This window comes from Microchirus variegatus (genome assembly GCF_963457635.1).
Source record: "Microchirus variegatus genome assembly, chromosome: 19".
Classification (NCBI taxonomy): Eukaryota; Metazoa; Chordata; class Actinopteri; order Pleuronectiformes; family Soleidae; genus Microchirus; species Microchirus variegatus.
In genome coordinates, this window is record NC_139820.1 from 18,235,452 (window position 1) to 18,250,184 (window position 14,733).

Genomic DNA, 14,733 nt, shown 5'->3' on the forward strand with positions numbered 1-14,733 from the left:
ATTTATTGTTGATTGTGATGATTGTGATGTGTTTTTATTGTTTTAAGTTGAACATAAACATTTAAGTGACAGTATGAACATATTTATCTAATGACAGAGTTTACACACAGAGATTTAAGAAAACTAACATATTTTATCTAAATAGTTTTGAGTTGAAGTTATTTGGTTTTATTTTGTAGCTGAAGATCTGTTACACTGCTTTGGTGTAAATAACAAAATAACTATAATTAATACAATTTGTACTACTCTGAGTGGAACAAGACATTAAAACTAAATCACCTTTTATGGTTTGATTTTAGTCCTCTGTAGAGGATTTTACTTTGTTTTGGTGTTGTTTTCATATTTATAAATGTTTGAATGAGGTGTTTGTTTTGTGAATGACAGTCTGTGAGATTTGACTGAGAAACAGAAGTGAAGACAGTGGAAAATATCCAGCATATTACAGCAGCCATGTGAGGAGTGTTGTTGTTGTTATACCAAAAAACATAGACGATCTTTGAGCGGGATTTCATTTTCACTTCCTCACCCCTCCCTCACCCCCTCCCTCACCCCCCTCACCCTTTCTACGCAGCTGACGCTGGAAACGAAACCAGAAACTTTACACTTAAATTCTAATTGTTGTAACAAATGACCAGCAATACAATTTCTATATGTGTGATGTGTTTTTTTATATATATAAATAATATATGCTATGCTTATATATAATTTAACAACAATTTAAAATGTGCTGCACACTCAGTGAGCAGCATCACTGCACTATAATGCTCTGGATGATACACTGTCAAGTTCATTCAATTTCACTTCAAATGTTATTTATCATTTTCTGCTGTTGTCAAAACAAAATTATATTAGACATAATTAAAGTCTTTCAAAATTGTATAAATAAAGGCGATTTATACCTTGACTAATTTGTACATTATATATATCCAATATAAAGTGAACAGTATATTTATACAGAAGGGACACTGATGGAAGTAGCTGCATGTTTTCACACTCTGTGATGTTATGATCATGAAATTCCTGTCATTCCTGTCAAGAGCCTTTCTGTTTACATTCAAAGAGGAAACTGCTTTTGAAATATGATAGAAAGGAAAGTGATGACACACACACACACACACACTGACTTCACCGACAGCCAAAACAAAGCCTCATCACTAACCATAACCATAACCAGTTAACAGTAGGTTTTTGTCTCCATGAGGACTAGTGGTCCTGACAAGGTCAGTGTTTATGACAGAACAGGCCATAAAGAGGGAACAAATACAACACACACACACACACTGCAGTTGTGAGACTGGGGAGAGGTGAACGTTTATGTTTTGTATTATTATTGATATAATAATACTAATAATAATAATAATAATCATAATATAATAGGCCAACAACAAAACTCAGTCATGTTTTATAATCATGTGTATTTGAACTCAGAATAAACTGGTCTGATCCGAGGCTCCAAACGGGCCATCATTTCAGTTCCTGGAACACTGTTATCTCTGTGGGACAGCTGGTTCATCGGTGGTCCACAGTGTTTCTCTAGCTCCTCCTGGTGGTTACACCCAGCGGCTCACAGGTACAATAACAGGCTCATTATCTTTATCAACTACTCTCTGCTGCTCTCTAGTCCAGAGCTTAAACTAAGATTTACACTCAAACTCCAAATTATTATCATTCATGATGACAGTTTTGGCTATAAATGTGTACTACATAGTATTTCAAGAAAAAAAAAACCCACACAAATATTATTAAAACATGAATAATACAGTGAGATATCACATTTTAATTTCACTGATCTGGTTCATTTTCAAGTAGCACATATTATGTTCAAAGTGACAAACAACCTACTCACTGGCAATATCCACAAATAGAGATATTATTTTTTGAGTTAGTTTTTCACAATTTTGTCTTTTGTGTATGATCCATAATAGAGCCTTCATTCATTCATATCTTTTAATTTAGATTGTTTCAGAAGAAAGAATAAATGATCATTTTTATGACAGGACAGCAGCCCAAAGCTTCTTTGCTCAGCTGCCATCAACTGGTGTGTCGTCTTGTGATATTTGCTGTGCCCTGACCTCGCAGGGCCACCGTAGTAATAGCAGCACACTACAACTCATTAATATGAGCATAAGTAGAAGCTTTTAAAGCTTTTCAAACAGGAGAAATACAGAGCTGTGGAGAAGCAGCTTACAGTATTTATATTATGGTTTTTGCATTTGATGCGTTCAAAGTGAAGCTGTATGAGTTAAACTAGGTATTTACCAATATGATAAATACACAGTAAAGCACATACAGTATATATACCTTCAAATCTAATGAAAATAAAATCTGTAAAATGACTCCAATACACACAAAAAAACTGTTTTACTCACTGACATGTTCCCTTTTACCCTTGTGTTGGTGGTGCATTTGTTTTCTGACTGTAGCCACATGATAGGACAAAGTCAAATATAAATAATAATAAAACATTAACGTAAATAAATCATATTTACGTTAATGTGTGGTTATAAAATCCTAAAAACATCTATGAGGGAAAGTATACGTCTTTGGTCAACATTGAGACGATGCAGGGGATCTGCTTCTTGCCACTAAATCCAGGTAGGTTGGAAGAAGACTCGAAGTGTAGCGCCACCTTGCGGTTGACTCGGGTCATGATCTGCATCAGTTCCAGCTTCCCACAGTGTTGCTGCATCATGTCGCACAGGGACTGTATGAACCAGGAGCCGTTGCTTGTGTTTCTCCATGAGTAGTAGCCTGTGTACAGAGTTATAATGCTGATCTTTAACTGACCTTCAACAAGGTATAAGATTATTACAGAAATCAGTCTTCAAAACATAAATAAATGACACAGAAGTGCAAAAAGATATATGGGGGTATAAAGCTGCACCCAGGTTGTTTCTCTGTATTCTTTTTACCGACGTTTGTGCTTCTCAAAGGAGAGTGACAATACACTGTAAATACACTCTAAGATAAAATAAAACATACTGTTTATATTTATAACCTCAGATATTAAGGACTTATATGGTACATGTGTTAAAAACAATGACATTGAGTAAAATATGGTCAAATTCTGCCATAAGACAAATCCTTAAAATTAGTGTTATTAAGTGCCTTTTGAAACATAATACTGTCGATCCCATCTATTTTCTAATCAATCAATATCTATAATATTTAAGTTATAATATTTTGTGTATTGCACAAATGTATTCAACATAATAAATGTGATGATAATGACAATTTACAGGAAAATGAGACGGAAGGACACCACAATCATTGTTTCATTTAGTTTTGCGTTCCTGTAAACCATTGGTTCTCAAAGTGCGGCCCGGGGGCCAATGGCGGCCCGCAGAAACATTTATGCCGGCCCTCAATGAATTACAGTTGATAGTTTTAATCCAGGAGCTACTAAGCTTGTTAAATGTTTATTGGACATTACTGGATACAGACCAATAAGTGTAAACAAAAATACTGGGTATTTACCTGGTTTCTATATGGTGAATTTTAGTGTATTATTGGGTTATAAGCTGGTAATAAGCAGGTAGCTACAGCCCCCAATTACTAGCTATTTACCCAGGAAATGTATGGTAACAGAAATGTGTAACTTGGTATTAACCTGTAATTAGAAGGTAAGAACAATGGCCAAAATACTGGGTAATTACCCAGTAAATAATAAAGCGTTATTATATTAATGCTTATATTACTTAACGCTAAACTGTAGAACTGCAATCTGGTCATTAACATTATTACAAATGGGATTTCTTTCTGTTTTTTTCCTTTGGTGGCCCTCAGTCCAATGTTAGGTTCCTAAATTGGCCCTCAGGTATCAAAACTTTGAGAACCCCTGCTGTAAACCATGGAATTGTAAATGTCACACATGTAAACATAGCTAATGATGCAACCATTTACCTGGAGCAGTGGAATAAGCATAAAGGAAATCTGCCTCCACAGGAATCCTCTCTGTTTGGTCATCAACACTGTCGGTCTCAACTAAGGCTCCTTCATCCAGGGCTGAACCACGACATGCCTAAAGGACACATCCACATACACGTCATTAGCTGTGATTAAATGTTAGACAGACACTTTTACTTGTATGTTTATTGATTCATTTTGGAAAAGAAAATGGTGAAAAAAACTGAAAACACACAAAACATTGCTCATTTGTGTGGTCATGACTCGGCGCATGTTTGACTGACCTGTATGAAGAAAAGCTTTGGTTTCCCCACCAGACTCTTACAGCGATTCCCTTTAAAGTAATTTGTCAGGATGTCGAGCTTTTCACAGCCGTCTGTGCCATAAATCAAGCCCTCATCTCCATGACTGAGCAACACACAGGCAAAGGACGCACTGTTACTGTGGTCCTCCTGGGAAACTGAAGACAAGACAGGATAATATTAGAAATGTTATAATATGTACAAATTGTAATCTTCAAATAGTGGGTGTCCATATAAAAAGCTTTGGAGTGATTTACCACTGTACAGCAGCTGTTTCATCTGCCTCACTGTCTGGTCATTGGCCACTCTGATGCTGTATCCCAGACCAGAGAAGGTCTTCATAGCAATGGCCGCATCAACGTCTGTCCCATTACGACCCTTCATCCCTATAGACACAAAAACACATGCAAAGAAGCATCTGCAGTCAAGTTCACAAGAATGTGAGCAGATTAACACATCCTGTTTGTGACACTTCAGAAACGCTACCACAACACAAACAATACTCATCAGGCTGCTACTTCTCTTGGTGCAGTACTCTGGCATTGTCCACACATCGATCAATCAAACTCTGACCACTGAAAATTGTATAAATACTTCATTATTAAGTGTCAGCTGAGGACAGTGACCATGTGTGTCCCCAACCCATCTCCAGATGTGTTTGATTACGTCCTGAGTTAACATCTGAACCTGTGGCAACTGTTATGCTGTGTTTGGAATGGTAAATCCCTGTGTCAGACCTGCATTTACCTGTGCTTTTGTCAAAGTTCTTATTGTTGATAATCACACAGGTTCCAATGCTGGGGTAGTCCATCTTGTATCGGTAAGGGTCACAGATGGCTTCTTTCATGCTTTCACTGTCCACTTGCTCAGCTGTCTTATCACCGCCTGTGGCTGCTGCAGCTGTCCTGAAAGATTACACACGTACACGCACACACAAAGCGCCATTACAAATAGACTGCACTGTGGCAAACTGGCTAATACTATAATATATATGTGAGCACAAATGTAGAACAAAATATTTTCTTTTTCTGATTGAATAAATAATCACATCAAGCCATCAGGATTTGTTCCTTTGAGTACTATGGACACAGATCCATTACTAAACTCATAATTTCCTAAACAGCTGAATTTTCCATTTACACGTAAAGGTATTTTTATGATTTATAAATGGTTTACCATTTTGAGTGTAAAGTTTTAGTTTTATAGCATATAGTTAGTTAAGACTGTGTTGGTGTAATTACCCCTTCTCAGAGAGTATCACGGCATCCACAGTGTCACCACCGTTTTTCTGGTCACCATCATCACGTAGGTCAGCCATGTTCCTCCTACACTTGTAACTAGAACAGAGACAGAGTTTAATGCGCCTTTGGAAAAATATGAACATACATTCAGATAGAAGTGAAGGTGTATGTGTCAGAATAATGTCAGATTTTGACTCAATTGTCTAATACTGCTATTATTAGTTATGGCTATTATTATTATTATTATTATTATCAATAATAAATAAGTGGGTGTGTATAAAAGGTCAATGAGTTTCTGGACTCCTCATTTAACCTTAACCTGACCCTTGCAGCTCTTGCTGCACTGATGTTTTTTGGATTCTAAGTCATGGGGAAAGCAAAGGGATTGTCAAAGGATCTGCAGGAAAAGGTAGTTGAACTCTATAAAACAGGAAAGGGATATAAGAAAATATCCAAGGAATAAACCAAGCCATGGTCAGGTCGACCAACTAAAATTCCAGCCACAACTGCCAGGAAAATTGTTCGGGATGCAAAGAAAAACCCACAAATAACTTCTCAAACATGCAGTTCATGCAAGACAGTAAGACAATTTACAGCAACTGGAGGCTTTTTGCCAGGAAGAATGGTCAGTTTTACCATCTGAGAAGATAAAGAGCCTCATCCACAACTACCACAAAAGACTTCAAGCTGTCATTGATGTTAAAGGGGGAAATACACACTGTAAACACAGTTTTTTGACAATAAATGGCTTCAGCCAACCACTGACTATGAGTGAAAGAAACGTTTTTGTGTTATCATTCATATTCTCTGAAAAATGGCCAAGAAATCGTACATTCTGTCAGGGGATGTAAACTTATGAGCACAACTGTATATATAAAATCATACAACGTGTAGATAAAGCTGGTGTATTAGACTTTTTTCCCACAGCAGATATTTGTTGACATGAAATAGTAGGACAAACACAGGTTTCACCAATAACATTAATAAGAGTCCACTCCAGAGAGCCAGAGTCATACTATTTATAAATGTAAGTCTCAACAACTACTTGTAGAACCTGTAAAAGCTGTTTTCCCGACAGAAAACATGTTATTTTAAAGGTGCATACATGTTACCCATGTGTTTGAATAAAGTGATTGAGAAATAATTGTACTGTATGGTCATTACACAATGTCATTACTTAGTTCATGTGTCTATATTTCTATATAATACAAACTCCATCCCTGCCTGAGACAAGATAATCTGCTGATTTTGCACTCTCTGAAAGAGTGCGTCAGGTTTATATGGGAGTGGTTTAGAAATCACAGCCTGCTGCAGGTCTGGTTTAGTAAATCTGTATAATTGAGATAAATAATTAAACAACCTAGAAAAAAGAAAACACTTATGTGTGGTACTGTGGTTTAAGTTAACCAGATAAACCAGACTGATTCTTGGAAACATGACCCTTTCTTTCATTGTTCTGGTTTACTGCAGTTTATAATGATGCTACTTTATATATAGAGGTCATAATGAACATGTCACAAAATAAATGGTAAAGTAAATCACTGGGAAAGTCCATATAACAAAGAGAAAATGACGTGTAGCTCCTCACTCAGAATGAGTCATAAGGGTAAGCCAACTTTACTCCTGGAACCAACTGCAGTAGAGTGATAATACAACAGTAAACACATACTATTATCTTTAATAACATTACGTAAGTCGTGTTGTGTAACTGTAACCACTTTTAAACGCAGAACTAGAAACATTAACCGCCTACAACCTATTTACACCTGACAACTGTGGCGACTCCTGCTGGTGTCTGACAGTAGTTGGGAGTAAGTTGTTGGATGGCAGGGGGCTGGGCCAGTTTGGCAATTTGATAACTGGGGACACCTGGGCCGTATTCGGGTTTGCCATATAAGCAGGTTCTCATTCATTGTGTCTCTCTCTCTTTTTCCCTTTGCAGACAGACGCCTGTCTCCCCGGGTGACGCGGCAGCCTTAATCCTTAGTTCTTTTGATTTCTTTTATGCATCATACAACATCCACACACACCATATTTACCATGCATGCACACCTTACATGACTGATCTGACTGACTTTCACACCTCACGTTATTGTATTTCCTGATTTATCTTTATTATTGATCTAAATAAATATGTTTTGTTATTCCTTTAACGGTGCGTCTCCATTTGTTTGTCATGGCCTCGAGCCAGCTGTGACACAACATACGTATGTCAGGTGCTTATAAGCAAATAAAAACACTATTTGTGTCGTTAAACGTATACATGAGAACAATGGCTACTAAAAGCACATACTATCGTAACTTTAACCACAAAACACTTACCTCTAATCGTGGAAACGCCGAGGAAAAAGCGTCCTTGAGGGAACCTCCCTGACCAAAACTACAAGGAAACCGAGCGTTCAAAGTGCTGCCGTCAAACTTCCATCCAATCACGAGCGCTGATTCACGCGTGGGCGGGACAAACGTCACAGGCGACAGCTGATTGGTTAAAAAAAGCTGCCGGTGGATTGACAACAAAGCTCCTTTAGCATGTCAGGGCAAGTGCATGGATGATTTCTACATTTATCTTAGATTATATTTTCGGTCACTTCAAACTCCTCTTGCAGAATGTGCTTTTTTTTTTTTTTCTTAAGGAGTGACATTTCATTGGAAAATAATTTTATTTAATTAATCTTATTATAATTCTTGCAGTTTTACATACACAAATGTACATTTACCAAAATTAAACCTTTCTTGTGTTTTTATGAAAGAACTGGCATTGTATTGCAAGTCAATATCTACTGCTAAGAACAAGAACGCCATCAAAACTGTGAGACTGTGCTCCCACTGATATATCTTTAACTATATTTAATTTTTCTTTGCCTGTGACACCTGGCATGTTTTCATTTCTTTTTATTTTATTATTTCTTTTGATTTGTTTTTCAATTACTGTTGCAATGTAATGCAAGTGCATGGATGTATTATAATACACCCATGGGCAAGTGAAGTAACTATCAATGGTCAATGCACATGCACAGAAAACTATGGGTACGTCGTCTTTGGTTATAAGTCAGACTAACTTTTCACTCCAAAGATCTTATGTTACTACAAAACAGAGCATTGTGCTCCCTCATGTTAATTTAAACCTTCAACATTTTAAGTCAGTGGGGATACACACTTCCACGTAAAAATTTAAAATGTCAAGCTTCTTATAGATCTGGACAGTGATACCTAAAAGCCTACGTAATAAAATCTACACCTGGATACTGAAGTTTTGTTATCTTTATAAACTGCTGTGAAATAAACCGGTAAAAACAGTATACACTTGAAACTATCAATGGCTCTATGAGGTGAGTTAAGTAGCTAAATCTGTTTTTCCTGCTTACAGCCATGTTTTCAGTGAGAGGAGAACATGTGTTAATGTGTCAATATATAATACGATATGTATATATGCACCGTGTTATATGTGCACACAACACATTATTTACAAGTCCCATTATTCTTGAACAATGTCTTTTCCATTCGGTCGTTGATACTTCTCAGCTGATGCTCTGTCCTCTGAATGTGTTTGGCCTCCAGCAGCAGAGCAGGTAAACTGGACGCCCCGTACTGCACAGCAGCAGAAGGACAGAAGAGCAGAGGTTATGTTATTACAGATCTTTCCAGTAAAACATGTCATGAATTGATTATTTCAATGATGTAACGTTTGTACCTTCTCCTTTTCTTTTGGGTGTTGGTGTCGGTAGTCTAGGTACCGCTGGTTGAGCTCTCTGAGGTCGTGGAGGAAGGCATTGCTCCGTCTCAGATCAGTTAACCTCCGTTTCAGCTCAGATCTTTCCTTCTGGACGAGCAGCAATTGTCTCTCCGCTCTGTGGCGTAAATGTCAGTTTCTTAACAGTGAAAGGTCCAGTGTGTGAGACTTTGTGACAGCTAATGGTGAGACTGGTGGCCTCTGCATGGCAGACAGGACGTCAACACTTGTTCTATAACTATATTTCTATCTCTCCACTTTTTCACTCTCTCTGACATTTCCTCCTTCACTGGTTTATGCACCAGGCTTATGTGGGTGGAGCCATTTATCCCATGTATAGTAAGCATGAAAGTGCATGAACTGCACTTCCTTTCATGGCAGAGAAGTGATGGCGTCCTCCATAAAGCAAGGCCCTTGCTTAAAGTGCACATATATATATATATATATGTATATGGCAAATTCTGGTGGATAGCATATTAAAGCCCTTGGGCGAGACACTTAAGCCCACGTAGCTCCTGACGGCAGCACGTGAATGAGTGTGAAAGATTAGTGATAGAAAAACACGCTGCACATAGATGCGCGAGGGAGTGAATGGCAAAGCGGCAGTGTAAAGCAGCTTTGAGTGGTCATCAAGACTAGAAAATAATAATATATATATATATATATATATATATATATATATATATATATATATATATATATATATATATATATATATACACACACAGACCATTTACCTAAATGTCACATTTTTCAGCTTATAGACAACATTGATAAAAAATATACCGTGTCTTTGAAAATGGTAAATTGCTTGCGAGTCTCTCACCTCATCAGCTCATGTTTGGCATCAAACAGCTGGCGTGTCTTTGTGCGAGTCAAAGAACCCACCTGTCACACACACACAAAGACATGAGCAAATGACAGTTCATTCTGAGGGGAACCATAGACAGTATATAAAAACTGGACATTGTCTCCCCGTTTGTTGAATAAGACCAGCATGGAGGAGAGAGTATAACTGAACATCCAATCCATCCTCTCCAATCGATCATGATGCCTGTTTTGTAAGTTATGTTCCCATTTTGAGGAAAATACATGATACAGCACTTAAAGAAAAGTTAGGGTAAGTAACTGAAGCAATTAAGTTCTGAAAACACAAATATCTGCATTAAATGTTTTTTTGTTTTTTTTACAGAAAGTTACCTTTGCGTTTTCCCTCTTTAGAACCCTGAGCTCCTTATACAAAGAGATCTGAAAAAGCAGAGAACATACAATTAAACTAATTTCTAGTTTTGGTTGATAGAACACAATATATACTGTATATGACAATCTATACGATAGGATATGATATACCTTCATTGTCCCACAACGGGGAAGTTCCCAATCCGAATTGACATAATATGACCTTAGTTTGAGAAAAAACATTAACTTTTATTTATTTTCTATATGTTTTGGCATGCAGTATGAATGAAAAGGTGGATGGAAATTGCAGTAATATGAAATTTGAAAAAACAAAATGAAAAAATGATATGCACAACTACCTTTCACCATTATTTGGTTTATGAAGCCCTGAGGTTTCAAAACAAACAGGCTGTGTTTTATTGTGATCTCGCTGAGCCCGAGATTACAACAAACCAAGCATTAATAAACACAGTTATAAATGTTTTCCTCATCCCACCAGCTGAACAGTGTACAAATAGCTGCTGTACTCAAGAAGCCAATCAGCATCCACCTCCAACAAACCAGCTCTTTGATCAACTTACAAGGGACTGCTCGCTCACCTTTCTCTGTGTGTGTCACTCAGTACATGCTAACACTTCAGCACATGAGTAAAACATTTATAACTGTGTTTATACTACATACTAATAAGTATTCATGCGTTCTAATTGATGAATTCAATATTTATTCATGCTTAACTAATGCTAATCGTGTGTACTTATTATAAAGTGTTTCTGTGTTTCTGATTAAAAAACAAACGTCTGCATGTCAAAATAAAACAACTTGAAAACTGTTAAGTACAGCTACTCTTGTCCTTTGACTCCTCAGTCTAACAAAGTAAACAGAAAGTGGAATGTCTGACCTTTTCCAGGAGTTGCTCTTTCACATTATATGAAAACAAATTAATGGACTCCTTGACTGCCTTAGACTCCACTGACTCCCTGTAAACAACAAACACATGGAGATTTAAAACAAACAGAAACATCCTCAACTGCTGCATTAACAAAGCAAATATGATTTAAAATGTCAGTGAAAAGTGGAAATTTACTTGTATTGTTGACAGAAATCAAGGAATGAGTCCAGCACCACCTCCAACTCTGTTCCTGGCTGACGACCATGTTTCTCGGGTCTCTCTGCTTCTGCAGATGCACTGCCTTCACAGGGATAAGTTTATGTGACTGGGTTCAGCTCAATAGGATATATATGAACTTGAGCATTTAACTTTAGCACTTGCTCATTAGTCCAACTCTCCCCACCTGTTGCACTCAGCTGCCTCTGATCACCAATCAAACCAGGATATAGACTCGCCTCTCAGTTCATATTCCAGTTCAGTTTTGCATACCACTGTTACTGTAACTCTTCTGGCAACACCAGTGCCAAAGTGCTATGCTGTGTATTATTGTGTGGTTGGCACAACAGATGAAAACACATCAGTGACAATAAAACTTCCTTATGTCCTCATCATGAAGCCAGAATTTAAACCTTCAACTTTGAAGTTTCATTAATCTCAGATGACACATCATGGTCATTTTATGACTTACTATAAAACATACCTTATGTATAGCTCCTTTAAATACTGAAAATATATATAGTACATATATTTTTAAACCTTTTCAAAATTCACAGTGCTTCTTAACTTTTGGACTACACATTAAATACAAATGGACCAAACATGACAAAGTGTTAAATACTGAGCTTCAGAGGAGGTTTTGCTGCCACACGGAACCGTTTCCTCCAGTTTTTATATTATTGTCTCCTAATATTAAACTTCTTATATAATTAATGAAGTTATCGTTCACAAATGACACACCGTTTTTGTCTTTTTTTTCCTTTACCTGATGAAGACTTCCTGGATTTGGAGCCATCAGATGAAGACCGTCTGCTTCTGCCAAAACCTTTCACTTTGGCCATCTTTGGACTTGGTTTCTGAAAGAATGAGATAAAAAAATTAAAATAAAATAAAAACTGCAAATTCCTTTGTTCCTGGTTACTAAAGTCGGTCCATACCCAGCTGTTATCATCAGTCACCTCCTCATCAGAGGACAGGACTCTCTTACGTCTCTGCAGATCAACATCATTGTCTGAATCCTAGGGGGAAGAAAAAAGAGGCAATATTCATATTCATATTTGTCATGAGACCATTTGGACGTACAGTATTGTGTACTTACCTGTGATTCTGGGTCACTGGATTTCTCATTGTCTGATCCACTCTTCCTCTTTGTGTCCTTCATCTGCTGATTCTTCAGTGGCCTTGTGGTGGCAGTGAGACAGACAAGTGAATCATAAAACAGGACAGACAAACACACGGGTGTTTTTAATGTAGGAGATTACCTCACCTCACTGCTTTGGTCTTTCCAGGGTCATCTTTTTGTTGTTTGCTTGTTTGAGGGACAGCGTTGGCATCTGTCTCGTTTCCTTCTGCTTCAGCTTCTCCCTTCTTCTGATCTTTTACCGGTAATGTGTCAGGTCTTCTACCTCTCTTCTTCTTTTCCTCCTCCACATCAGTTTTTGTGTTCTTTCTCTTTGTTGCAGCTCCACGCTGTTTTGCCTTCACCTGAGGATCATCCACCCTTCCTGCTTTTTCTTTGTCCGTCTGTCCCTCCTCTAAGGCATTTAACTCTTCCTCCATCGCTGTGCTGTGCAGGGCGTAACCTAGGCAACAGAACAACTTTTCTGAGTTTCTAAAAACAAATGTGTAAATGTGTACAATACAATAAATAAGGAAACATGTTAACAATGAATGAAAACTGTTTGCTGCTCTTAAGAGAAATTCTATTTGAACAAGACTGAAACTTCACAATAGAAATGGAACAAGGTTTGATAGAATACTGGCCTATAGTGTGAAAATACTCTGGCTATTAGAGCGAGACAGGGGAGTCGCGCAGTGTAGAGACTCACCATGATTTCCCTGCAGTCCTTCCAGGAAGCTCAGTCTGCTTATATCAGACAGGTTGGGAGAGTCGTGATCAAAAGGCAAAGCTTTCTGTATTTGAACACACAAGAACAAAATGACAACTTAGTAAAAAGCACAATTTCCATTATTTTTGTTTTCTTCTAAGCCTCTAGAAATACTGGGAGTCAAAAGAACATAATACTGCCCTCTAAACCCCACCTTCACACTCACGCAAACCTACAGCCAACCCTTTCCACAACAAGAGTCTGTATTTGTAGACTGGTAGCTCTGCCATAATCATTAATACCATCACGCTAGGACTGGCCAATATAGTCTCATGTTTTCTCATATTATATATATATATAATATTATATTATATATTATGAGCTAAATCAAAGCCATATGTGAGATGTCACAGGCCCATTTACTAAAAAAAAAAAAGTAACATGTTTTCCTGCTTAACAATGCACAGCTATGGAAATTAAAAACAACAGACCTATCCAGCCTGCACAATATATCAAATAATTTTAGATGATTCATTGTCATATTTTGTAATAACTTAATGTGCAGCTTGTGGCGCTCATTTGTGCAAGGTATTTGCATCGGTCAGTATAGGCATCGGCCCCATATTGATCAAAATCACTGGATTGGATATCAGGCAGATAAAATTTTTAAATCCAACACAAAAATCATATATGTTAGAGGCTTCACTATGCGCAAACTGTAAAAAGGTAAACAAAAATCAGCAAAGGCATTTTAGCGGAGTCATGTTTGGGCTGTTTATTGAAACGACTCAGCACAAATGTGTTGTCATGAAAGTGATGGGAGCAGAATATTAAGTATGTATTATACAAAGTATTATTTGAAATGAATGGCTGTCCCTTGGTGTCAATGCATCAGCACATGTGCATGTGTTGTTGACAGATATAAGACTAACTACTCAAGGTTGTGGTATCAGACAAGAAAGAGTAGAATCATGCAGTCTTTTCTACCACTGACTGACTCACATGAGGCTCAGCTGGTGGCTTTGTCGGCACCTTAGCTCCTCTGCCCTTTTTGTTCCTGCAGTGAGGAAGAAAATGGGAACCAGCATCAGCGTCATCATCAACAACAACAACAACAACGGCGGCGGCTCTGGGTTTGAGTTTGAGCCATACATTTCACTCCGTAGAACTTGCTAATAGCTTTACAGACGTGTCCGAGTGTTATTATTTTTAAAACAACATGCAGTATTTAAAGTATTTGTATTGTGCCATATGACGACAAAACGGCACGTTTGTGTATCGCGTGATTATAGTTGACACAGACCAAGAGACGTTAAAGCTAGATTTAAAAATAAATAAATAAATAAAATGTATTGTTCTTCCTTCAAACAAGACATTGGCGGCTGCCGGTTATATTACACATACATAATTCATAGTTCTCACCTCATTTTGACCAACAGCA

At 37.5% G+C, this 14,733-nt stretch overlaps 2 protein-coding genes across 2 annotated transcripts; both read right to left on the bottom strand.

Moving 5' to 3' along the window:
• Window positions 1–1,504: 1,504 nt before the first annotated feature.
• LOC310941105 (caspase-3-like) lies at window positions 1,505–7,822 on the bottom strand. The gene is made up of 7 exons (XM_083906196.1): window positions 7,772–7,822; window positions 5,450–5,545; window positions 4,956–5,113; window positions 4,466–4,594; window positions 4,191–4,366; window positions 3,904–4,021; window positions 1,505–2,751 (listed from the first exon to the last, which is right to left on the bottom strand). Exons 2-7 carry the CDS (start codon window positions 5,524–5,526, stop codon window positions 2,522–2,524), a joined length of 888 nt encoding a protein of 295 aa, XP_083762322.1. The 5' UTR covers window positions 5,527–5,545; window positions 7,772–7,822; the 3' UTR covers window positions 1,505–2,521.
• A 1,086-nt stretch (window positions 7,823–8,908) lies between these two features.
• Window positions 8,909–14,719, bottom strand: cenpu (centromere protein U; the record flags this gene model as incomplete). The annotated part of the gene is made up of 13 exons (XM_083906091.1): window positions 8,909–9,037; window positions 9,141–9,297; window positions 10,006–10,067; window positions 10,380–10,427; window positions 11,257–11,335; window positions 11,443–11,548; window positions 12,230–12,320; window positions 12,402–12,482; window positions 12,563–12,644; window positions 12,731–13,046; window positions 13,293–13,377; window positions 14,295–14,349; window positions 14,715–14,719. 13 exons carry the CDS (start codon window positions 14,717–14,719, stop codon window positions 8,909–8,911), a joined length of 1,296 nt encoding a protein of 431 aa, XP_083762217.1.
• Between the last annotated feature and the right edge of the window lie 14 nt (window positions 14,720–14,733).

Coding starts and splice junctions, on each gene's coding strand:
- LOC310941105 (XM_083906196.1), bottom strand. CDS start 5,526: ATGGCTGACCTACGTGATGATGGTGACCAGAAAAACGGTGGTGACACT. Junction 5,114..5,449: donor GTGATACTCTCTGAGAAGGG/GTAATTACACCA, acceptor GTAATCTTTCAG/GACAGCTGCAGCAGCCACAG. Junction 4,367..4,465: donor GAAACAGCTGCTGTACAGTG/GTAAATCACTCC, acceptor TCTTGTCTTCAG/TTTCCCAGGAGGACCACAGT.